We start from the raw sequence: 23,926 nt of genomic DNA, 5'->3' as shown, positions 1-23,926 counted from the left end.
CTGGCCCCCGCGTAGACACCTCCTTGCTCAGCTGAAAGGTGATCAAGGGCTCTCCCGTAATCAAGAACAACTTTGGCCAGAGTGTCTAAGGATTTTTGCCGGCCAGCTGTTGCCTTAGCAGCGGATTCTGCAATATTTTCAAGACTGAAGGGGAGCTGATGATAGCCTCATTTATGTGACTCCTGACTAGGGAAGCAGGGCTCTGCCAGAGGAAGCGAAAGCGGACTCATGAATGCCTCCTGGCAATTCCCACTTGACTCGGTGGGTCAGGACTAGAAAGCTGCCGGCCACGGAGCCCAGTATAATTTAAAGTGTCAGTAGACTACACAGGCAGTTTTATTTTGGTTATCCTTGCCTTGTGTCCTTTTTTTTTTGCATAGAGCCTGGACACAGTGCTCCCCAAGTTTGCGGTGGTTAACCAGAGATAGGGAAACAGACCAGGGGGTCTCTAACATCATGGACAGATCAGAATTTTTGATGACAAATCCAGCAGTCTGAACGGTGACCTCCTCCTAAGCATGACCTGGAAGATACAGGGTTCGTACAGGACCAGGAGTCAGGTGGAGCTCCTTCAGCTGTGAGAAGTGTGCCCGAGGGGGGGCGCCCGGCTGGCTTAGTCAGTGGAGGGTGTAACTGTTGATCTCGGGGTTATGAGTTCGAGCCCCACGTTAGGTGTAGAGATTACTTAAAATTTTTTTTTAAATCTTAAAAAAAAAAAAAAAGTCCCTGAAGTTTGGCTACCATCTGGGTGGTGAGGAGAACCTGATAGACTCCGTGCTAAGGAGCTCTAAGGGCAGTTTTTGTTTTTAGTGGTTCCAAATTCGAAGGATGGGAGAAAACTAATGGAAACATTAGTTTGGGACTTGGAACCAGATAGAAGAAATTAGAAGCGTTGAGGACTCAGTCTAATTATAGGCGTGTCATAACGACTGTAACCATGCCCACCAGTTCAGTCAGTCTCATGTTATTAACTCTTGTTCTGCTTGGATCCAGGCATTCCATCCCTTCTGGAAATTCTTACCAGTTCAGTTTTACGATCTGCAAGTTACCAGAACCTGTATTCTAGAGCACGTTCCATGAGTCTCCCTGAAGAGGGAGCACTTCCGCAGGCACACTTTAGTAAAAGCATCAGAGTAAATGACAAAGACTTAAAAATGTCCGTTGTTAAAGATCTGATGAGAATTCATTCTCACGGAGTTGAGAAAGAAATTTCTGTGACACACAATATTTTAAAATAACTGAAATTATGATAGTAACATTATGCCAGGATATATCAGACTTGAGGAATTTCATGCAACACTTGCAACATAGAGCAATACAAAGACAACATCTGACCTTTAGTAAGCTTAGGTAGAAAAAAAGTATATTTAATGCTGATAACTCTAGACATGCCTGTTTTAATTAAACCAATGAATTTAAACTAGCTTTAATACCAAATATTTCCCCAGATCATGTGAACCAGAAATTCACTTGGATTATGTTTCTCTTATATTTGTTTTTTTTAATTAAAAAAATTTTAAAAAAATTTTTTGGAGAGGGAGAGAACGAGAGCAAGAGTGAGAGCATATGCAGGGCTGGGGAGAGAGAGAATCTTAAGCAGGCTCCACACCCAGCGTGGAGCCCCACGTGGGGCTCGATCTCATGACCCTGAGATCATGAACTGAGCTGAAATCAAGAGTCAGACGCTCTACCGACTGAGCCACCCAGGCACCCCTCTCTTATGTTTCTGAGAGTTGAATTTATACAAACCCTTAATTTTCTTTGAGGCAATTAAATAGAGCTCTTTTACAAATTAATTTTGGCAATACTATCTGGAGGTATAAAATTCCACACTTCTCCAACACATTTGTGTTGGACACACGTGAACATAGAGGGAGAAGACCAAGTAGGACATTTACATCTCAAAGGCACAGGGGGACAAGCCTTTTGAGATAAACAGGTGAAGTTTCGGGACTGCTCTAAAGGATTGGTGGACTCTGAATTTGTTTCTGGAGCCACATCTCTGGTCCTGTAAATACTAGATTGATAAAACAAGTATTGCTGCTTTTACTTCCTCAAAAAATTGTGTTACTGTCTTCATCGTATCACAGGACTGACGCACCCACCCACCTACATTGGGATGTTTTTATACCCGCCTCAGATACATTTAGCTTAGGGGAGAACGCCTACTTAAAAGAGTTATTATCAGACTCTGAATATCAGCTCCCCACCTGGCTAACCTCCGACCACAGAGCTACTTAAAAATTCTTTTAAATATCTTGTCAGTATTTAGCTGGGACAAACAGTGACAGGGAGAAACTTAGCATGTCTGACTCCATGTTGCTTCGATTCCCCTTGTTGCTGTGACCTATAGTTTAGAAACCTCTGCTTAGTCCCGCACACGGGCATGGTAATCATCAAAGGAATTTTGCTTACAGCTGAGATTTGCAGAAAGTGCTTTTTACCAGAAATCAGTCTCATTCCAGGAAATAAGGAAGTACAGAAATGATTATGCTATGTTTAATATTTACAGGAGTGACACCACCAGATTCCTGTACACAAAGATCAAATGAACAGGCATGGAGAAGTTATAGGACCTTCCTTGGATGCCTACAGACATCATTCACCTTTTGACTCCAGCGCCCTCCTGCTCCCTCCTTTTGCTAACATAAAAGCAGCTCAGAGTTCACGCCCAAGGGAGATGGACTTTGGGACAGTAGTCTGCCATCTCCTTGTTTGGCTGGCTTTGGGAACCTAGTTGCTTTCCTTAACCCTCGTATCTCGCCTCTTGACTTCCTGGCCTGTCGTGGGATGAGCATAATGAGGCTGGACTCGGTTACAAAACAGCAAGTATTTTTGGCCGTATTAAACAGGGCCATGGGCCCAAGAGGCAGCCTCAAAGAGGGTGCAGAAGATATCATCTTCATGAGCTCTAGAGTCACTCCCCAAGATCAATAACCAGTGGCCTGGATCTGGAAAGAAAGGGACAACGTAACTATGGCCCTTAGGTTGGCCTTTGAGGAGTGAAAGATGCCTCAGAACATCGCCTGTAGCATGAGGTGGTCTAATTTCAGAAGATAACTGTTGAATAGACTCTTTGGAGTGGAAAGGCCCTTCAGAAAGAGGATTACTAGACTGAGCACTCAAAGGAGGACAGAGGGGAACAGGAGGAGTTATGTCACCTTGAACCAGCAGACCCCAACAACAGGGGATGATGGGTCAGGAGCTGTGCATGGATGGGTGAAATAGTTCCTGGTGGATCTTTGGACAGAACTACCACCTGGGGGTCTTCCATTCAGAAACCTGGGAGTTTGGGTCTGAAAGGCTAGGGGTTTGGTTCCAGGCAGAACCGTCTGCAGTTCCAGCTGACCTGGTCTGTAGTGGAAAGCCAGTTAGATCAAGGGCTCAACGCAAAGAGAGCAGAGCTCAGGACCAAGAGGAACTTACCCACGGCCCTCGGAAACGGCAAGAAAGACCAAGAATGCACAATGGGGTTTGTGTTTCTCATCCCCCAAATGCCGATGGAAGTACACTCCAGATCCCACTGCTGCCACCACATCTGTTTAAAAAAAACCAAACAAACAGCAGAATTCAATGGAGTACATTTGAAGACCTAATTGGTTTTATTCAATGAGTTATGAATGGGGCAGTATCCCACCTAGCAAGTAGAAGGTGCTCTGAGGAGCGGTACAAAGTGAAAGGCTTTTATAGGCAGAAATGGGCAGGGACAAGAAGGTCACTAACAAAACAAAGGATTATTTCAGGCAAGGTCACCTTCCTTTGGGGAAAGGGCCGGGTCTCTCATGAAGATTACTTCACTAGTGTTGATCAGGAAATTCCAGACTGATTGGTTTAAAATTCCACTCCTGGGAGAAGCTAAATCTGTAGGTAGGTTGGGTACTAAATCCTGGTTTGCTGACTTGGGGCTTGTTCTAAACAAGTAACTCCGTTTTGGGCCTGTTTTCTTTTGTTTCTTTTCTCTTCCTTCCTTCCTTCCTCCCTCCCTCCCTCCTTCCCCCCATCCCTCCCTCCCTCCCTCCATTCCTTCCTTCCTTCCTTCCTTCCCACAATAAACCCATTTCAAATTCTAAAACACTGAACTGGAAAGCAGCAATGGCTGTGAAGGGGAAAAGCAGGCCGTGTCTACACCTGCCTCCTGCCCTGGACCTCAGTTTCCCCGCTCGGCTCGGGCAGTGTCCTGACAAGATGCCTCTGAGCCTCCCCTGTCCCCTTCTGGCCTAGGGCTGAGAAAGCCCTCTGAGAGCCACGTCTGTGAGGGTAATTGGCAATAATCACCGTAGGTGAAGCAGTCCTTTAACCGATTAATGGCCCCGTCAGGGGGAGCAATGCTACTGTCATTTCAAAACGCTCTTCAAAATGCTCCAGGAACCCACAGGCTCTCTCCACAAACCTCAAACCCGGAGGGAGGTGGCATGAACAAGCCCAGTTCAGCCCTTGCTTCTGCTGCCCTCTATCTGGGTGAACTTGGGCGGATTCCCTGAGGCACATTCCTCAGTCACCAGTTCCCTCATCTGACAAATAAGGTAACAACCTGTATCTCCCAGGTGGTCCTGAGGGTACAGTTCACTTTATCCCACAAAGAGGGACGCGCACCTCTACCATGTGCCGTACTGTGGGCACAGGGGGGCTCGAGCAGTCTCAGCTCCCAGGGAGCACGGTGTAAGGGCACAGGCACGCGTGGGTGTGTGCGCTACACGTGTGTGTGTCAAGCACAGCGTCCGGGACCGCACAGGCGATGCCCCCGCCACCCAAGGGTCAGATGAGGACTAACGAGTAGCGTCTGTGTCTCTCTTCCCAACTTTCCGACTCCCTTCCCTGGGAGGGAGATGCTGCTTGATTGGGAGAGCACCAGCCAGGCACCGACCCATCATTTAAGGACCGCTGAGTCCTGGGGGGGAGTGGGGGGTGCTAATCAATGACCTCGCTCTCTCCAGTTGGAAGAGAAACGGCTCTCCGGCCTCCTCTTGGGCAGACGCACAGTGAGTCAGGGCACTGCGGGTGATGGAGGGGTGGAGGAGGCTGGCTCCCGGCGTGCTGGGCCCTGGACAGGCCCTTTGCTCTCCCTTTGTGGGAGGGAGGCCATCATTCAGAGTGGGGTGCGGCGGGGCGAAGCGTCAGAGTGAAGCCCGGGCTTCTCTACAAACTTGGAGAATTTGTGTCGTTGTGCCCAAACATTTACATATTTAATAGGGAGCATTTCATTGCAACTTAAGATTCCTCCTTTCTATCACAATTAGGATTTTTTTTTTTAAAGATTTTATTTATTTGACAGAGAGAGACACGACTAAAGAGGGAACACAAGCAGGGGGAGTGGGAGAAGGAGCAGCAAGCTTCCCGCGGAGCAGGGAGCCCGATGCGGGGCTCGATCCCAGGACCCCGGGATCAGGACTGAGCCGAAGGCAGACGCTTAACGCCTGAGCCACCCAGGCGCCCCACAATTAGGATATTTTTAAAAATTGTGTGTGCGGGCCGAGGTCACATTCTCTGTGAATTCCAGGTCAGGAGAGTCAAGGAGTTACAAAATATTTGTTGAAAAACGGGGCGAGCTGCCTGCTGAGGTGGAGGCCCTGGCGCAGACACACATTAAAGGGGGGCGACAGCCCGCCCACCGCTGCTGACTCCTCCCCCCCAGAGGCCCGCTGCGGGGGGGCGGGGGGTCCGACCTCCATCTGGAGGTCTCTCACGAGTCGGGGCCAGCAGGACAGAGGGGCTGTCAGGCAGCTCTGCTCAGGGGGCGAGCCCCGCCTGGGGGAGGTCTGGCGGGGGGCAGTCTCTGGGGGCAGGGACACCTCAGAGACACCACAACAAAGCACGGCTTGGGTAGCAAGATGTTTTGGGGTCCAGGTTTTGCACCTGTTTCGGAAGCCAGGGCCCCGGCAGCGCCACTCATTTTTCTGGAATGACAGAGACCAGGTAGGAAAACAGTTCCTGTGGACTGCGGCTGCCTTCTGGGCTCTGCCTTCTGGCGCCTGTTTCAGAGCGATGGACTGACGTCAGGGTCACCACACCCCCCCGCCCGGGGCGACAGGGAGTCCCCGGGGTCACCGTGGGGCTGCGCTCTGTGCCAGCTGCGGCGCTTGGGCTGGGGAGAGGCTCGCGTGTGCGGACAGAGCACACGGTAGGGACACACTCGTGGAGTCCCAAAGAGACGCTGCTGGAGCTTGAGGCCTGTCGCGCTGACTTCGTGTCGGCTCCTTTGAGCCCATTCCACCTCTGCGGCTGCAGGAGCCCTTACACGGAGCTGCCAGCTGATGTCGCCTGGCCAACCCAGAGGAGCCGCGGAGGGCTGGCCGGCACTGGTGTGTGGCAGGCCCAGGTTCACCGCAGGCCCGGGCTGAGGGAGCCTGGCAGCTGCCCTCTAGCCTAACTCTGTCTCGCAAGCTCGAAGAGGTCGAGGATCTTGGACCCTGCCAGGCCTCCTTACGTTGCCTGTAATAGACAGCCCAGGAGGTACTGTCCGAAAGGTGACAGGGAGGGTGAGCTTCAGGGCGTGAGCCAGTCCTTCGGGCCCTTCCCTTCCGCCCTCCAAGGACCCGGCTTCATGGAAAGGTGGGCTTCCCTTGCAGGGACGGCACAGCTGCTGGATTTCTAGCTTCTCCTCCTCGGGCTGGTTCCAGAGAGCTCTCCGAGACAAACTGCTTCCCGGAAGCCTCAGGATGCTTATTCACACAAGCCTTTCTCAAAGATCGGGTTTTTAGCGACCCGATCCTTGAGATGGAACCAGGATCTACAGAACCAGGTTCCATAAACAGTGAGTGAAAACGTCGTTAGAGACAACCGAGAAACCTAAACCCCATCGGCTACAGCTCTTATTCAGGACCCACTGACTTTCATTCTCCATGAAATTCATGAAATTCCAATGAACCCACTTACCTGGTTTCTCAGGTGCCGGCACACGCGACCCAGCAGGTGAGCAGACCCTGCTAGCTTTTAATAAACAGTGGTAACCTAAGAAACTATGAAAAAGCAATCCAGGACCATCCATCATGGTGACAGCAGAATCAAGAACGGAATTCTAGACCAGCTCTCTGGCCTGCTTGGCTTCAGGTCTGTGACCCCACGCTGGCTTAAGAAGCAACCTTTGGCACAGACCTCAGTCGCTCTCGGCTTCAACTTCCTTCTCCCTAAAATGGCTTGCTGCAAAGATCAAAAAAGTAATGGGACAGCAACCCTTCAAGTACTGAATGAGCATGCAGCTGTAATGATGACTGTCCTAAAGCCTGGGTTAGCTTAAGCTCTGCCCTAAGGAAGCAGGCAGATATAACAAACATGTCGAATTTTGTTTGGATTATTAACATGTCAACAGTTGTTAGGGAGAGAGATGATTAACCATTTTTTTCCCCTTGAAACTTTTCTCTATTTCCCATAATGATCAGATTTTAGTTTCCTCCCTCTTTCTTTTCTTCCTTGTCATCCTAGATGCCTGGCCCGTGATAGCCCGATACACATGAATTGCGAGACTGTGGGAACTGGCCCAGACCGTAGTCTCCTACAGAACAGTGTTTTTGGCCATGATGAGACGTGCACCGTCTGTCTGGGGAAACCACAGAAGAGTCAATGAAGCTCTTTAGCTGTCCACTCACAGCAGTTACACACTCAATGTTTAGCTACCAGGGAAGGAAGTGCTCAGTCATTCAGACGCCAGGCCTCAGGGGCTTCAGACCCAGGAATCCGTGTGGCCTGTGGCCCGGGCCCAGGCTGGAAACAGGCAGACAAGGGCCTTCTCCAGCAGCTTTGTTCTCTCACCTCACCCCATCTCACCAGTGTGAGGTTCTGGCAAAGCGTAGCTATGCATTTAGAAGTTCCGTTTCTCTAAATTAAATAAAAACACAATTAAAATTTAGTAGGTGCTAAAACTTGGTTTTGAACTTTTATTAAAAAAATATATTTGCAAACATATAAAATTTAGGATGAAAAATGCTCATTTGAAAACATGTAATAACTTAATATTTGCAAACATACACAGATGGTATAAAATCCATACCATTAAAAATGTTAATGATGCAGTATTGCGCTCATGGAACAAAAATCTTGCGGTAATTCCAGAGCTTCTCAGCCCCATACTTCAGGGAGCTGAGAATCCAGTACACTGAAAGTCATGAGAGCCACACGGCCAAAGCAGTAATACAGAATAAAAAACCACTGAGAACACATATTGTAAAAACACATTTCTTAAGGAATCACACAGATAAAAGGGAAACACAATTTTGCATTTTCCCCATTCAAAGTGAACAATATTGCATCTTAGCATTTCAAATGAAGATGTCAAATAGAAAACCGAGTGAAACATTGCACACCTCTCTCCTGCTGAATTTGCTGGAAAACAGGCTCCTTGAGGCCCCGGCCCACTCAGGGAAATTTTCTCAAACACAGCTTTTAAAAAGCCCAGTGTAAGTTGCCTTCCTTGATTTAGATCTTAACATTTTACACACCTGAAAATGCAGGGCACTATTGGTTCCAGAAGGTACTTTGAACACAACCGAAGAAAACCAAAGATAGGTAAGAACGAAACACGTGCTCAGCAGCAAATACACAGCAAGAAGGCAGGACCCATGTCCCTGTGATCCCTTGTCTTCACTCCCGTGGACTGGGCCCCCTTGTGCCTGTTGCCCCCTCTCATTCCTCTGTTTCTATGTTTTGCCCAGTTACTGTGTGATGGCTGATTTTGTTTTTTAAGCAGTTAGGCACCTTCAAATTCATGTTGCATTATTAGTTAACACAATGGCGGTTATGGCCTCTACTACCCGAATGAGAAAACTTCAAACTACATTCTTGGAGGAGGGGTGGGGAGAGAAATAAAGCTGCATGGTTTAAACATATTACCTAGTACAGGATTCGATAGGGTTTCCGATTTTTACAAGGAAAGCTAGGCAGAAAAAGAACAGATGCTTGACATGCAAAATTGGGCCAGACACATTCTAAATGAGGCCTGTGTGGCCTTCAGCAGAGAGGGATCCATCAATTTGGGCTCTTTGAAAAACCCCACTCTGTGATGGCCACCCCAAAGGCTCGCACGGTGAGCTGAGGACACTCCCATGCACACAGTATGAAATGCTTCTTCTAACACTGACAGTCGCTTGAAAACTTAAGGATTCAAAGTCCCACCTTACAAATCTCTGGAAGAATGCCCTTGTTCCTGCAGGAACAGGGCTGTCTGGGAGGTGCGGGAGTCTATCCAAAGACATCACGTTAACTACAACAAAAGAGCAGTGCTACCCACTGCGGTTGGGGGTGGGCCCACGGACACACACGGTGGTCTAACTGCAAAACCTGGCAAGAACCATCTGCATCTTGGTGTCCACTTTGATTTAACTAAGATTTGAAACAAAGGTTCCAGTGAAAGTCATGGCAGCTATGGACACATGCAACCTAAGCTAGCGTGAGGTTCTGGATAGGAAGTCTGACCGAGGAATAAGGCAACTGAACTGTGACTTTCGGGCCAGGGTCATCCGACTGCGACGAGTCAGGCTTGGCCTGACTTTTCAGGGACTCATTCTGGCCCAAACCTCCTGGAAATCATGATGGTGAACTTCTGGCTTCTGAATTTTAAGTAAATCCCTTGAATACATAAATTTGGGAGTTGAAACAGGTTGACCCTTTTCAAGTCTCCATGACTTGGGCACTTCAAAGTTTATTTTCCCACTAAAGAAAACTTATCATAGATTCTCCTTCCTGTCTATCATATTAATTCCTTGGATGAAAGGGCGAAAATTAACAGATTTGATTACAGACCCTCTTGAGGATATTCTCTCTTAACTCTCTCATAATATTACACATACTCAAATCATTTCAAGTCAAATGTCTATTACAACAAGAATCCCTTGATTCTTCCATGTACCAAAGCCCACCGAAACCACACTAGGGGTGCGATCAAACCTGTTTTCTGAGAACAGTCACGTGGCTCCCCCAACACCATCTCCTGGTGTAAGCAACACTCTGGATCTTACTTCAACATTCTCCTTCCTGGGTGATGTACGAGCAATTCATTTTTGGTTGCTGGATTTACACACTACCTTTGAAAACAAACTCTTCCCCATCAACTATGAGAACTTATAAGCTTCCCTGACTGCTGCACAATTCACAAATAACTACATAGACAGCAAGAGAAAACTGCCCAGGAAGCATGTTTAGATTAACAAAAGCCAATCAAAGTATTCTTTATGCTAAAAAAACTAAGGCCAAACTAAAACAAGCATGTAATTCACAAGTAATTTTCTAAAATCTCAGCTAGAAAAAAAAAAAAAATCTATGGATTTATGATTGAGTTACCATTAAAGCTTAAATGATTGTTCCCGAGGAACCACCACATCCATCAGCATTATTCACAGCTAATCCTTATGCTAGCTGGTTGAGCCAACTGGGGTTTTTACCCCATCATTAAATAGTGCTCAGAAAAGTAAGCAGTGCATCTTAATTGGTTAAATACTACAAAATGATCTGTATCATAGAAACGAAGACACTTTCATTCAAAGAGTATCTTAAAATTACTATTGCTGAAATAAATCAAAATCTACATTAAAATATTACTAATCACCATTACATGCCATAAAAGAATAAATATAAATCATGGCAGGTCAATAGCAGCATAACAAAGCATCTTTACATATTTTCACACTTTGGGCTGCAAAAGTACTCACAGCCTAGGAATACATTGGTAAAGTATTTCTGATTTTCACACTTTGTTTTAAACTCCATATTCTATAATAAAGTAAGGGCAGTGTGAATAACAGCTCCCTTTTCTGCATAGCTTTAAAACTACTCTCAGTAGACTCGAGGAATGGAACCAGAATGGCTTTGTTAGATTGGTCCACCGGTCCTTTTGTCAAAGTGTTAAGGAAAACAATCAACAAGGACTTCTGTGTTTAGACAGAAAAGGAAAGTAAGGCTATACTTCACACAAAACATTTTCAAAACCACTCAAGAGTTTAACTTAAAGTGAAGGTTTCTGATGGAATTCAGTCTTCACCAGCCCCAGCCTTTGCTTCAAAGATGCTACTCCCATACCATCACAGAGCCTGGCGGGGCCCTAGTCACATGGTACCACTGCCCTGGGAGCCTGCTGCGTGGCAGCACTGGGGACACTTAAGAACAAGACACAATTGAGAAATTTCAGAACTCTTAAGGCCCAAAAGGGGCATTCATAAAAATACACCTCACTTGAACAAATCAGTCCTAATTTGCCAACTTAAACTCTGATCCTTAAAACTCAAAGCTACTTTGCGCAGAGCTGACTTCTGCTCTGTTCAGAACTTGACTATCAGCCTAAGGCTCAAATTTCTAGGAGGGAGGAGCAAGGGAAGGGTTGCGGGCTGGGCTGAACTCTGCTGCAAGGCTGGTGACCTCTCCTCCCTAAGACCTTGAGGGTGAAAGCAAGCTGAAAACCAGACTCCTTATTTCACATCCTTTCTTAGAGCTGATGAAAACACCCACACAACTTAACACAATGGTTTTTTTTTTTTTTTTTCTTGTCAAAACAAAGGTCTGCTGGTGATGCTTCACAGTGAAACCTCCATTATCACTGAGAACGTCACTTGGAAAACATTCTTAAGGAATGAGTCTATTTCTCATAGGCTCAATTTCAGGATTCTCAAAACTCAATGTTCTGTTTAGAAGTTTCCATGATGAGGCCTATTTGTTTCTGAGGTCGACATTCTGCCTTCGGATTTATTCTGCTCCAGTCATAAGTTGTGGTTGTCTTTGTTCTTGGTCAGAACCTGCAAGTAGACTTCGTGAAGTGTACTGAGGAAGCTGGAATCATTCTGGAAGAGATGGTAATGTTTCATTTACCTCAGTAGAACTTACTTCCTTGACAAAAGCTTAGGAAAAAAGCTGTATAAGTGATCTGTGTAACTAATTAGCCAAAGAATCCCACCACCCAGAGACAACTGCAATCAGTATTTTGGAATTCACTCAGATACTTTTCCATTGGGAGTGTATGCTCAGAAAGAGAGAAACATTAGTCCCGGCTAGTCTTGAATTCACTTTATGAACTGATTTTCTAAGAACTCATATGTTCCTTAAAATTAAAGAACAAAAGTTTATAGACTCAACTGCTGGGATGGCCTGCATACCTTTATTAGATGTATTAATGTATCCTGGAGCTGAGACTTGCTGAGAATAATGGAAGGCTTTCTCTGATTTTCTGATGTTCCAACAGTCAGTGGAGAAGGGGCGCTTGTTTTCCTCTCGAGGTCTGCGGACCTTGTAACTGTCTGCTGGAAAACACTTGGGGACAACAGGACTGAAGACACTGCCATGGTTGTTGCAGTAACCAGTGTGGGGCCTGCGACCTGCAGGGGAACAATGGTCATGAATGAAGCTTGTTAGCTAAAGGATGAAGGGCCCATTTATTGGGAAGCCAAGTCTGGTCATCACAGAAAGGAAGTATCACAGCAGGGTATACACAATAAGAACAATCCTATGATAAATTAAAAATGTAAAGTTCTATATGGAGAGCAGGGAAATGACTGGAAGAGGGCATGAGGGAACTTTCTGGGGTGACAGAAATGTTACATATCTTGACTGTCACCCAAGGGATGTTATGTATGTTAAAACTCATGAAACACCTGCATTTTATTATATTTATTTCACTTCAATAAAATTTTACTTAAAAAAAAAAAGAGAAGGGGTGCCTGAGTGGCTCAGTCTTTTACACATCCAACTCTTGGTTTTGGCTCAGGTCATGATTTTGGGGTCGTGAGATCGAACCCTGCCTCAGGCTCATGCTCAGCACAGAGTCTGCTTGAGATTCTCTCTCCTTCTCCCTCTGCCCCCACCCCACCCCCGCTCTCTCGCAAATAAATAAAATCTTAAAAGAATTAAAAAATCCAGTCACGTGAAGCATTAGTTTCTTTCGTAGTGTTCAATATATTTATTATACCACTACAGGTATCAGGGCACAACTTCTCACAAATAGAACTAACACCTACCTCCTTCCCCCATTGAGTTGTGCTTCTCCGCTAACAACGGCTAACCATCAGAATACACGAAACCAGAAATACTAGCATTTTTAATAATTCCCACATTTGATACAATCAACAGACATCTTGATTTCTTTCTCCTGGCCCCCTCTTCATTTACAAACACCACGGCGTTGAGGGTGTGGCTTCCGGGGTCTGAGCCTTCCCGTCGGCTTTGGTGCTGGCGCCGTGCCAGGCTGAGCTACGGGGGAGACCAGTTACCGCCACCAGGCGGGAGATGGTGCGGGCTCAGTTCTGAGACTGGAGGAGAGGCGTGAAGGCTCAAAGGTAAATGGGCAGGTCAAAGTTCAGGAACTGAAAAAACTAAGTGTGCACTTGAAGGCTGGTAGGTAATGGAGGGTGGGGACAACTCCGAAAAGAGTGAGGCCGGGGAGAACAAGCAAGGGGCAGAGTGCAGGCCCGGAGCCCGAGCACCGCAGTGCTTCTTAACCAGGCATCACAGCTCTTGCAGGGCAAAGAGTATTTCCTCCTCACGGAAACCAGGCTGACACGCTCTCAGCTGACAAACACCGGGCGAGTGCCCAGCCCTCGGTACGCTCAGGGAAGGCGTTGTTCCAGAGAGGATGACCGGAAGCCCACAGGGGCCGCAGCAACGAACTCTGCCGGGGGAGCAGGCGGCCTGGCCTAGGAGGCGCATCTGCGAGGGCTCTGGGCTTGGAAGCTCCAACTTTCCACTCAAGCGACAATGTTTTACTTCACACCCAGCGGTGTGAAGAGAACGTGTTCTTCAGAAAAAGGGAGTCCTTACCGGGATGGCACTGGATAACACCTTAGGCTGGGCAAAGACTTCAGGATCCTGGTTTTGCTGCATAGACTGCAATGTTTAAAAAGAAAAGATGAACAGACCTAGCAAGTTTCAATGAAGATTTCCTAGCTACTGGGGTAAATCCACTTTAGCAGTAAGGAATAGTTTAGACACTAACTAGTTCTGCCTCAACTGCAGGGTGAAGGCCCTGGGACAGCCTCCGACCCCCTCAGTCTCCCCAAGAACAGGGCTGTGTGCAGAACCTTTAAGGCATCTCTAAGGATAGAGCAGGGACAGCCCACGCACAGTTTTGCTGTTGAATCTGTAGAGACGCCATATCCTGGCAGCACGACACCTCAATAAGGTGGTGTGAACTCCGGACAGGTAGCGCTAAACTGTCTTCGTCTAGGCTCACACCTCCACATGCTAAATTTTGTCCTTATTCGTTGGGAGACAAATAACTTCTTGTTGTAGAGCAAATATATTTCATTTAAAATTCAGTGAAGCCCCAGATCCTAAAGGAAATGGAATGTAAATAAAAATGCACATGTACATAAGTGTCCCCTGGAAGGAGGCACAGTGGAGAGCAGAGGGCGGGGAAGTTCAGACTGCTGGCTGGGGTGTGATTCTCATCTGTTAGAACCTTCTCTCTCCTTATACTGCAGAAAACCTCAACAGAAATGGCCCCAAATGACAATTTCATGATATAACCAAAATACTAAGTTTTCTGTCTTTCTGTACAGAACTTTAAAGGAACAGAACAAAACTGTCCATTAATTATGAAATCACATACAATTATTATGATGGACTCTTCTGTACGATATTATTTGGTGAAATGTTAAGATTGCAGATTATTATTAAAGGGCATGGGGCTGAAATCCTGGAAGGCAAACAACACTGTTGTTGTGATCAGCTGTGTGATCTTGCAAACATCACTGCAATCTGAGCTGACTCATCTGTAAACTCGCCAGCCTCATCCATCACTGAGGGACAAGCCTCTTCTTCACGCCTCACCCCCAATTGACCAGTAGGTCCCACCGCTCGCACTTGTTAACAAACCCACTTGTCCATACTCCCAAAGTCAGGCCCCCACCAGCTCAAGAATGGGTAACTGCCTGGCCTCCTTCCTGAGGGTGGTCCTGCTTCCATTTTCTCCTTGCCCTGCTCACCACCTCAGCTCAAAGCCCTTAAAAGACAGCACCGCACCGCAACCCCCCCCCCCCGCCCCGCCCAGGACTCTGAGAACAAGCCTCAGACTCCTTCACACAGTTTTCAAAGCCCTGCTCATTGGCCAGCACCTTTGCCCCCAAGCACCTTCCACAGGAGATCCAGCCACACTACAGGTCTTTACGTTTAGCAAATGCCACTCATCTCCAGGCCTCTGCACACAGTACTTTCCTTGTCTCAAACACTTTTCTCTACCTCTAGGAAAGGTCTGGCTAACTTCTGCCGAGTCTTCAGATCTCAGCTGAACATGAGATTCACCAGGAAGCTTTACTTGACCCATATCTCCAAATCTGGGATGCTGTTACGGTACCCCAAGTGTCTCTGGCCCAAGGTGGGCCCCAAGGGAGCTGGGGATAATCTGGATCTATGGTCCTGGTCAAATGAGGACTCCTGGACTTGTCAGGCAGAAACAAACAAAACCCCCTACAATGCATGCCCTGATAGGAAAATACTGGTATTGTTTCTTGGCTTGTATCCAGTTGAGATACCTGGGGCAGTGGAACTGAGTAACACCACCACGTACCAATGATCTGGCTGTTCACTACAGGGTTTCTTACCTCCTGTCTTCTGGCCCCGGATGTACCTAACAGCTGTCCCTTTGAAGGGACTGCCTCCTGGCAGTCACCATCAAGGCCTCCGAAGCTTCACCCCACCCAGTTAGAGCCACCCAGCCTCCTGCCAGTACCTGAAGGGGAGCAAGCACCATGTTGCTCAGGGATGCTGAGGCTCGAGCTGCTGCAGTCTTAGAGGGGGGCTCTATGAAGCTCTCGGGTGTGGCCAGCTGGCCAGCTGCTGGGGAAAAGCTGGGTGCCACGGCACCTTTCCCAAGCGACTGTGTCTGTATTTGGTCATGCTGTGGGGTCAACCTGAGTTTCTGGAGAAGATCCACGCTTGGGAGGGATGTACCAGCTGTGTTTGTCACGCTCAGGGGGGCCCTGAAGGGGCTCTGGGTGGCAGTCAGATTGGCGTGGCTCAGCTCAGGGACTGGCTGGCTCAGGAGTGGAGACCTCTGTCTCGGCGTGGTCTTCACCGCCTGCATCATGGTGGTGTTTCGGGGTAAGCTGGGGGGAACCTGTGCCGTAGGAGCTTCTGCTGGTAGAGTGGGACTGAGCACAGGGCGCAGTGGGATGGCATAGCCTGGGGCCTGTTTGTCACCGGACTGTGTGATGGAGGCAGGAGTGATCAGCACCGGGGTGGGGACTTCAGGTGGGACTGAGTGGTGGGCAGCAGGATGGACACCCAGGTTTTCCGACTGAGGGGCTCCTCCTGACTGCTCGAAGGAAAATGGTAGGAATGAGCTGGACTCTTTCTGGGAGGCATCTCCTGGCAGCTTCTCCACTTCTTCTGAATCCAGACCCACAACAGCTGGCTGTTCCTTTGGCAAAGAGGTTCCAAATAATTCTTCCACTGTCAGATGTTTGTGTCCAGATGGAGTAGACTGAAAAAACAAATCAAACCACCCAATGAAAGAAATCTCTTGCAAACCAGAGTAACCAAACTTCTTTCCCATCAACCAAAACAGTTTGCAGAAGCAGGGATGGATGGAGTCTGAAAATAAGGAACCAACAAACTGAAGACATGCTAGGGACTAGGCAGAAATCTGTATTCGTAATAAAATTCAAGTTCTAAGGAATCCCAGTATAGTGTTAGAATTCACCTTTTTCCTTGGCAAATGGATATAAGGTAAAGGGGCGAGTATCTTATTACAAAGTTAATAGTGCTTAATTGCCCTACGTCAGTAACGCGTATAAGGAAATAATACTCAAGAGGACAGAGGCAGCAAATGCTGAGTAAGCAATCCTACCTTCGTTTTCATACTTCATAGTTCTTGATAAAAAGCTAGGCATTGCACCTTAGGGACTAAGTTCCAGAAAACAAAATTAACCATTTTGTAAATTGCAGGCCATTCCTTCCTACTACCAAATCACAGAATCCTTAAGAAAAAGCAAAGCACTTAAGTCTGAAAATGTTAAAGTTCCATCTACGATAGTGATCTGGCTTACTGCTACCACTGCAACGATCTGAAGGAGAAATACTGATGCTTGTCCCTCCTGAGCTTTCCCGTCCCTGTACTGCAAGCAGCACGGCCACACGCACCTACTCGTCACTTTCTGAGCACCTACAGGGTGCCGGGGCCTGTGCTGACCTGGGCCCTAAAGACACCGCAGGAGTAACAAAAATAGTCTAACCCCCAAAAGGACTTGTGTTCTAGTGGCACACTAACCTAAGTACTTTGAAAACACAAGCAACCTCAAAATATGGGTTTTGTTTTTGTTTTTGTTTTGCAGTAAGCTCCACGCCCAGTGTGGAGCCCAACGCAGGGCTTGAACTCGCAACCCTGAGAGCAAGACCTGCACTGAGATCAAGAGTCAGATGTTTAACCAACTGAGCCACCCAGGTGCCCCTTGATATATGGTTTTATTTCTAAAGTGTGTGGACTACTTAGTTGCTCGGATATATGTTTATGTGGAAAAAGACAATTCACTGAAACACATGGCTTTCAGTACCTCAGAAGGCCTATAAAGACCTGAAACTACACTGCATCTGAAGCACAAGCACAACAGCAGTACAGTACGACATGGGAAAAGAGCGCAGTTTTCCTCAGGCAAATGTTTGTTTCACTCGTGTGATCAACAATTACAGGTTTCCGGGGGGAGGGGCAGAGGGAGAGGGAAAGAATCTCAAACAGACTCCTCCTCGCTGAGCATGGAGCCTGACATGGCTTGATCCCATGACCTTGAGATCATGACCTGAGCTGAAACCAAGAGTTGGACAATCAACTGACTGAGCACCCAGGTGCCCCTCTCTTCGGCTTTTCTGATACTTTAGCACACATCTTGCTAACAGATGCACAGAATAAACAGAGACAAAGCGTAGGTGCTCACAGACCAAGGGATGCTGACTGCGGTTCCTGGGACAGGGGCTCGGCAGGCCATCCTCTCTGTGCAGGGTGCTGCTGCCACACAAACGCCAAATGCTATTTTTACTTTTTACCTTTTTTCATAAAAGCAAAAATCCTCTTTAGATTTCTTTCGGTCAGCAAGATAGGTACTGATACAGGTCTTCCCTAAAAGCAAAAGTGGCTTCATGAGAACTTTTGAAAAGGGTGGGGGTGGGGGTGGGGACACCTGTATGGGGTTTAGCAGGTGCCCCAGGTACTGTGCTGGGATGGGCAGGGTGGAGAAAGAAGGCCAGCACCCAGGACTGAGGATGCAGGGGAGCTTACTTGTGAGGGACGGAAAGGTGAGGGAGTGCCCCTGTGTAGTCTCTCTCGAATCACCTGCTGGGTAAGCGGGGCCAGTGGGGCTGGTGGGGCTGAGCAGAATGTAGGCGGGGCAAAGTTAACAGTGGGGAAGAGGCGGAAGCCTCCTCTAGTTGTAAAAAATTGTAATTTCATACCAAACCATTTCTTCTTAGAAAATATTCAATAAAGAGAATTAATGTAATATATCTTGGCAAGTTAATGTGACAAGAGGCTTTATTTAAGTGAGGGAATTCTCAAATGGCAGATTCAGACCCCCCATTAACAATGCTGTAGTGAGACTAGTAAGACTACCTTGTCACAACACTTCCTAGCACCTGAAGGGATTTTCCGGATTCAGGATCTTGCTTCAAATACAAGGCAGCACTAAACTCTATTATAAACTGTGGCGGTAAAAAAGAGCGAAAGAATGTATATGGTTTAATTTCTTTATGTTTTTACTTCTGAAAAAGTTGTAGAGCTTTGGATCTGAAATCAAAGATACCTAGGTTCAATTCCCAGCTGTTAATTGGAGAAATGACAGTCTCGCTATTGAGTGCCCTTATCTGAAAAATGGGGACAATTGTGGCAATTACCTCACAGAGCTGCTGTGAAAATGAAATTCTCAACATGATGTCTGGTGCCCAATAAGCATTCAATAAGTGGAAGTTGGCTGTTATCATCATTACATGAACCCCATATAGTCTTAACAGCAATCATGATAAAGCTGTTTGCATATGTTTTAGGAAACATCAAATAATACATTGGGATATTAAAAATTCATCAAATCCGGGACACCTGGGTGGCTCAGTCGGTTAAGCGGCTGCCTTTGGCTCAGGTCATGATCCCAGGGTCCTGGGATCGAGTCCCACATCAGGCTCCTTGCTCAGCGGGAGCCTGCTTCTCCCTCTCCCTCTGCTTGCCTGCCCCTCCCCCTACTTGTGCTCTCATCTCTATGTCAAATAAATAAAGTCTTTAAAAAAATTTCATCAAATCCTTCCGGAATATCATAGCCCCATAATGTAAAATAATAACACAGTATCACCTGATGGGCTATCAAGGCCATCAGGTATTATAAATCACCCTGTCATTCCCTGATGCAAAGAGTCACTGAAGACACAGTTGTTTAACATTTCAAATCCATTCCGTGTAACTCAAAATAGACAGTGAATTCTTATTTGGGACACACTTCTTCTCTGTCCAGGCCACATAACTAGAGCAATATGCATGGGTTTCACCTCCCCAGTCGAACACTATGTTTTATTCACTTCTGGATCTCTGGCATCATGAAGGTCTACTGATGAGCACAAACATAATTCCTTCCCCCCGCCCCCCGATTTCTAAAAGTTATGGTAGGGGTGCCTAGATGGCTCAGCCAGTTAAGAGTCCAACTCTTGATTTTGGCTTGGGTTAGGATTTCAGGGTCGTGAGACAGAGCTCTGTCGAGCTCTGCACTCAGCAGAGAGTCTGCTTAAGATTCTCTCTCTCCCTCTGCCCCTCCCCCCACTTGAGGGTATGTTCTCTCAAATAAATAAATCTTAAAAAAAAAGGTTATGGTAAATCATATGTACCAAAATTTAGCACTGTAACCACATGGAAGTGTAGAACTCAGCGGCATTCAGGACACTCACAATGCTGTGTAACCACCATGTTCTTTCCCTTACCCACAACCTTGGTAATCTCCATTTGACTTTCCGTTCCAATGAATCTGCCTACTCTAGGCACCCCATGCAAGTGCCATCCTATCATATCTGTCCTTTTGTGACTGGCTTCCTTCGCCCAGCATCACGTCTTTGAGGTTCATCAATGCTACAGCACGTGTCAGAGTCTCCTTCCTTTTACAAATGCTGACTGGTACTCCATCATGTGCACACCCCACATCTTGTTTATCCATTCATCTCAGGATTGATACTTGGGTTGTTCCCACCTTTTGGCTATTGTGAATAATGCTGCTGTGAATATTAGTGTAAAAGTATTTGTCTTTATCCTTGTTTTCAATTCTTTTGGGTATATACCCAGGAATAGAACTGCTGGGTCATATGGTAATTCCATGTTTAACTTTTTGAGGAACTGCCAGACTGTTTTCCAAAGCTGCTGCTGCACCACTTTACATTCTCACCAGTGATGCAAGAGGGTTCTGGTTTCTCCATATTCTGCCATTTCTAGATCTTTTTTGAGAAGATGACTATTCAAGTCCTTTGCCCATTTTTGAGTTGGGTTAACTCTTTTATACACATTATGTTTAGAACAAAATGGTCAAGATTGTCTGAAAACTACGCTAATTGTTATTCATTAATACAAATTATGTAGATCTTTACCACCACATTCTATTTCATATAGATGTATATACACACAAAAAACGTTTGGATAGACATACTTTGAAAAATATGGACCATATTGAGGCTATTTTGCAGAAACTTGAGTCTTTCCCAGGTAAGAATACAAATATTTTTATGTTTTAAGAAAAGGATGGGGGCACCTGAGTGGCTCAGTCGGTTAAATGTCCGACTTTTGATTTTGGCTCAGCTGGTGAACTTGGGGTAGTGGGATCCAGAGCCCCGAATTGGGCTCTGTGCTGAGTGTGGAGCCTGCTTGGGATTCTCCCTCTCCCTCTGCCCTTCAATTCCCCCCATTCCCTGCTCAAGCGCACATGCGTGCTCTCCCTCAAAAAAAAAAAAAAAAAGTAAACAACGGGACATGGAGAAAATTCAGTATGAAATATACCTTAGGCTTCAAAAAATGGCAATGATTCAAGTAGCAATTTTTACCTGCCCAGTGGAACATAAATCGACTTTTGAACAATTAAAACTACCTACGTGTACACTTGGAATGTTTTTACACTTAAAAAAAGGTTATTTCTAATGGTTTAAAATTGACCTCACATTAAAAAATGAATCCATATGGTAGAGCCCTGAACCCTGACTGCAAAAGCAGCAGAGAGTTTCCAGATTTCTCCATGGGGCCTCCCTACAACTTCTGCTAGGCCAGAAATATTCTCAGACCTTCTCTGGAATAGGATGCGTGGTAAGGCATTAGGGTTTCAGGGGAATCTCACATAAGGGATAAATGAAGTTACGATGGCAAGCAGAGTGACCAGAGACAGAACACTCACCATGTGGGAAGCCCTGTGCTAAGCACCTCACACGCATTACTCTATTAATCAGTGAGGGCCGTATTATTATCACTGCCATCTTGTAGGTGACACTCAAGTATAACAGAACCAGACTCAACCTAGTCCTAACGGTAAGTCCACGTTCTTAACCATTACGCCCCTGTACTGACGCGTCAAGTAAATATATCCTAGGTTACCTAATCAACTGGATGGTGATAATGGCTTCTGGAAAACAGAGATGTGTACATCTATGGCTTGAATAACCAAGAGGCAGCGATAGGTCAAAATGTACCCACTTTTGGAAATATGTATAACTGGCTGAATCAGTCACGAGAGGGAAGTGAACAGAGCGTGCTTCTCCACATAAAAGCTTTAGTCTCTGCATTTGAGAGGACCCTCTCTCCCTTCTCTACCCACGACAAGAAAAAATGCCACACTGCTCTAGTAGTTGGCCTTATTTATTCACGGATTCATCTTCCCTCATCCATAGAAAAGGTGAATTTTATTCTTCCTTCAGGTCTGAATTCTATGTTTTGCAATGCCCCACTTACATCAAGTGTTAGTCTCACCATTCCCCTTGTGGAATGGAATTCGGGGAGCAACAGTTATGTATGGTGCACAACAAAATTCTAGTACACTCTATCAGGCTTCACACTGCTCCTTCTTCACCCCACAGCACTTGCCATTTAGGGAATTTCCTATTTCTGTCTGGATCTATGGTGTCCATGTCAGATTTCCTACCTGGTCAGTGTAACCAGGCACACCAGGAGCTATGTATTCTTCTTTTCTTTTCTTTTTTAAGAATTTATTTATTTATTTGAGAGACAGAGAACATGAGCAGGGGAAGGGCAGAGGGAGAGGGAGAAGAAGACTCCCTGCTGAGCAGGGAGCCCAACATGGGGCTCAATTCCAGGACCCCAAGATCATGACCTGAGCCAAAGTCAGACACTTAACCACCTGAGCCACCCAGGCACCCGTATGTATTATTCTTAACCTCGGGAACAAAAACAAAAACAAAAAAACCCCACAACAAACCACATACTAGGGAAATAGTCCCAAGGGAATTTTAGCAAGTGAACTATGACACTGAAAGGGGATTTGGTAGGACGAAGACTTGACAGCATTACTCGCTCCTCAGCACCAGATGGCAGTGTTGCCAAACAAGCGTACTACCTGCGTGTAGGGGCTGATTATGGATTTAAGCTATTTTAGTCAATCACAGGGCTTCTGACAATATCCAGATCCCAATATTCTACAAAATTCTGTCACCGTGGCCTATAAAATGGACTTTCAGAAGGATGTGTGAATGAAGGAGTAACAAACATCAGCACTCTGCTCGTTAGAGGGTCTAATTCTCCACGTGCCCACTTCAATACTGTGCGTCCACAGATCCATCACTGGCACTTCTGCTGAAAGGCCGAGCATGCACAGCTCATCACACCCTTCATCTTTCAATGGACAGTGCTTTATGGCTCTTAAGGCTTTCTTCTGGGTCCATTTCTCCACCCCCGCCCCCACCGTCTGTTATTAACTTGGCTTGAAAGCTTATTACACAAAGTCTTTAATGTATAATACAATGGAATCTGTACATAAAAATAATTGTCTTTCAACTTAATGATTAAGATTTCTTTTCCTTTCTGTTGCAGTTGCCCTATTTGTGACAAATGAACTCAGTTTTTATTGCATTTAAGATGGTGGAAATTTTGTATCTCTTGATCTGGGTGGTAGTTACAATGTTTAAAAGTTACACCTACAGAAAGTTACAGTGTTAATTACACCCCAGTAAGAAAATGCTCCCATCCTAAAGCAGCTAGATTTTTACAAAATTACCCTGGGTCTCCGTTTTCACACACATGCAATAATGATATTGATGCTACCTTCATTTCACTGTGTTATCATGTGAAGAGCTATTTTCTGTACAATAAAAATGATGCTAACACCAGGTGTCACGGAACTTAAGAAACACAGCCTAAGAGCATTTTTGCCTGTTTTCAGTTGCCTGGAAACCCGCCCAGTTATCACTCCCTCCCTGCCCTTCCTCCTCTCCCCTGGCCGCGGCAACAGGCATTGCCCAACCTACTCCAGCACCCATTTAGCCAAGCAGCGCACGGCCTGCCACCTGTCGTGCTCTCGAGACGTGAGGCTGCTCTGCTGCGGTGCTGAGGGAGGCCAGACTCGGAATCCTGGGTACGGTGCTGGGGACTTTCTTACTGGTCTTTTCAGAAAGCAGGCACTGATGCCCTGAGCCTAGTTTTGACTGCAATATGGGTTTGTAACAGGAAACCTCTTCTATCCCAAGGTCTATGTTCTAAATGGTTCTCTGGGGGCGCCTGGGTGGCTCAGTCGTTCAGCGTCTGCCTTCGGCTCAGGTCATGGTCCCAGGGTCCTGGGATCGAGCCCCGCATCGGGCTCCCTGCTCCGCGGGAAGCCTGCTTCTCCCTCTTCCACTCCCCCTGCTTGTGTTCCCTCTCTCGCTATGTCTCTCTCTGTCAAACAAATAAATCTTTGGAAAAAAAAAAAATGGTTCTCTGGGTCTTGGGTCTGCTCCTTCATTTGGTTCTCACAATCGCCCCGGGAGTTAGGCAGTACAAGAATCCTTAACCCCAGGATTCAGAAAGGAA

At 46.5% G+C, this 23,926-nt stretch overlaps 1 protein-coding gene across 1 annotated transcript in view; it reads right to left on the bottom strand.

Moving 5' to 3' along the window:
• Positions 1 to 7,845: 7,845 nt before the first annotated feature.
• DCP1A (decapping mRNA 1A) overlaps positions 7,846 to 23,926 on the bottom strand; it is a 56,186-nt gene continuing 40,105 nt past the window's right edge. Inside the window, exons 7-10 of the mRNA XM_036102554.2 lie at positions 15,638 to 16,390; positions 13,729 to 13,794; positions 12,072 to 12,290; positions 7,846 to 11,759 (exon numbers count right to left, since the gene is read on the bottom strand). Coding sequence (XP_035958447.1) covers positions 11,679 to 11,759; positions 12,072 to 12,290; positions 13,729 to 13,794; positions 15,638 to 16,390 — 1,119 coding nt within the window. The 3' untranslated portion in view covers positions 7,846 to 11,678. The remainder of the gene's footprint in view (positions 11,760 to 12,071; positions 12,291 to 13,728; positions 13,795 to 15,637; positions 16,391 to 23,926) is intronic.

The sequence above is a fragment of the Halichoerus grypus genome, chromosome 1 (genome assembly GCF_964656455.1).
Source record: "Halichoerus grypus chromosome 1, mHalGry1.hap1.1, whole genome shotgun sequence".
Classification (NCBI taxonomy): domain Eukaryota; kingdom Metazoa; phylum Chordata; class Mammalia; order Carnivora; family Phocidae; genus Halichoerus; species Halichoerus grypus.
This window is presented reverse-complemented; position numbering and strand designations above follow the sequence as displayed.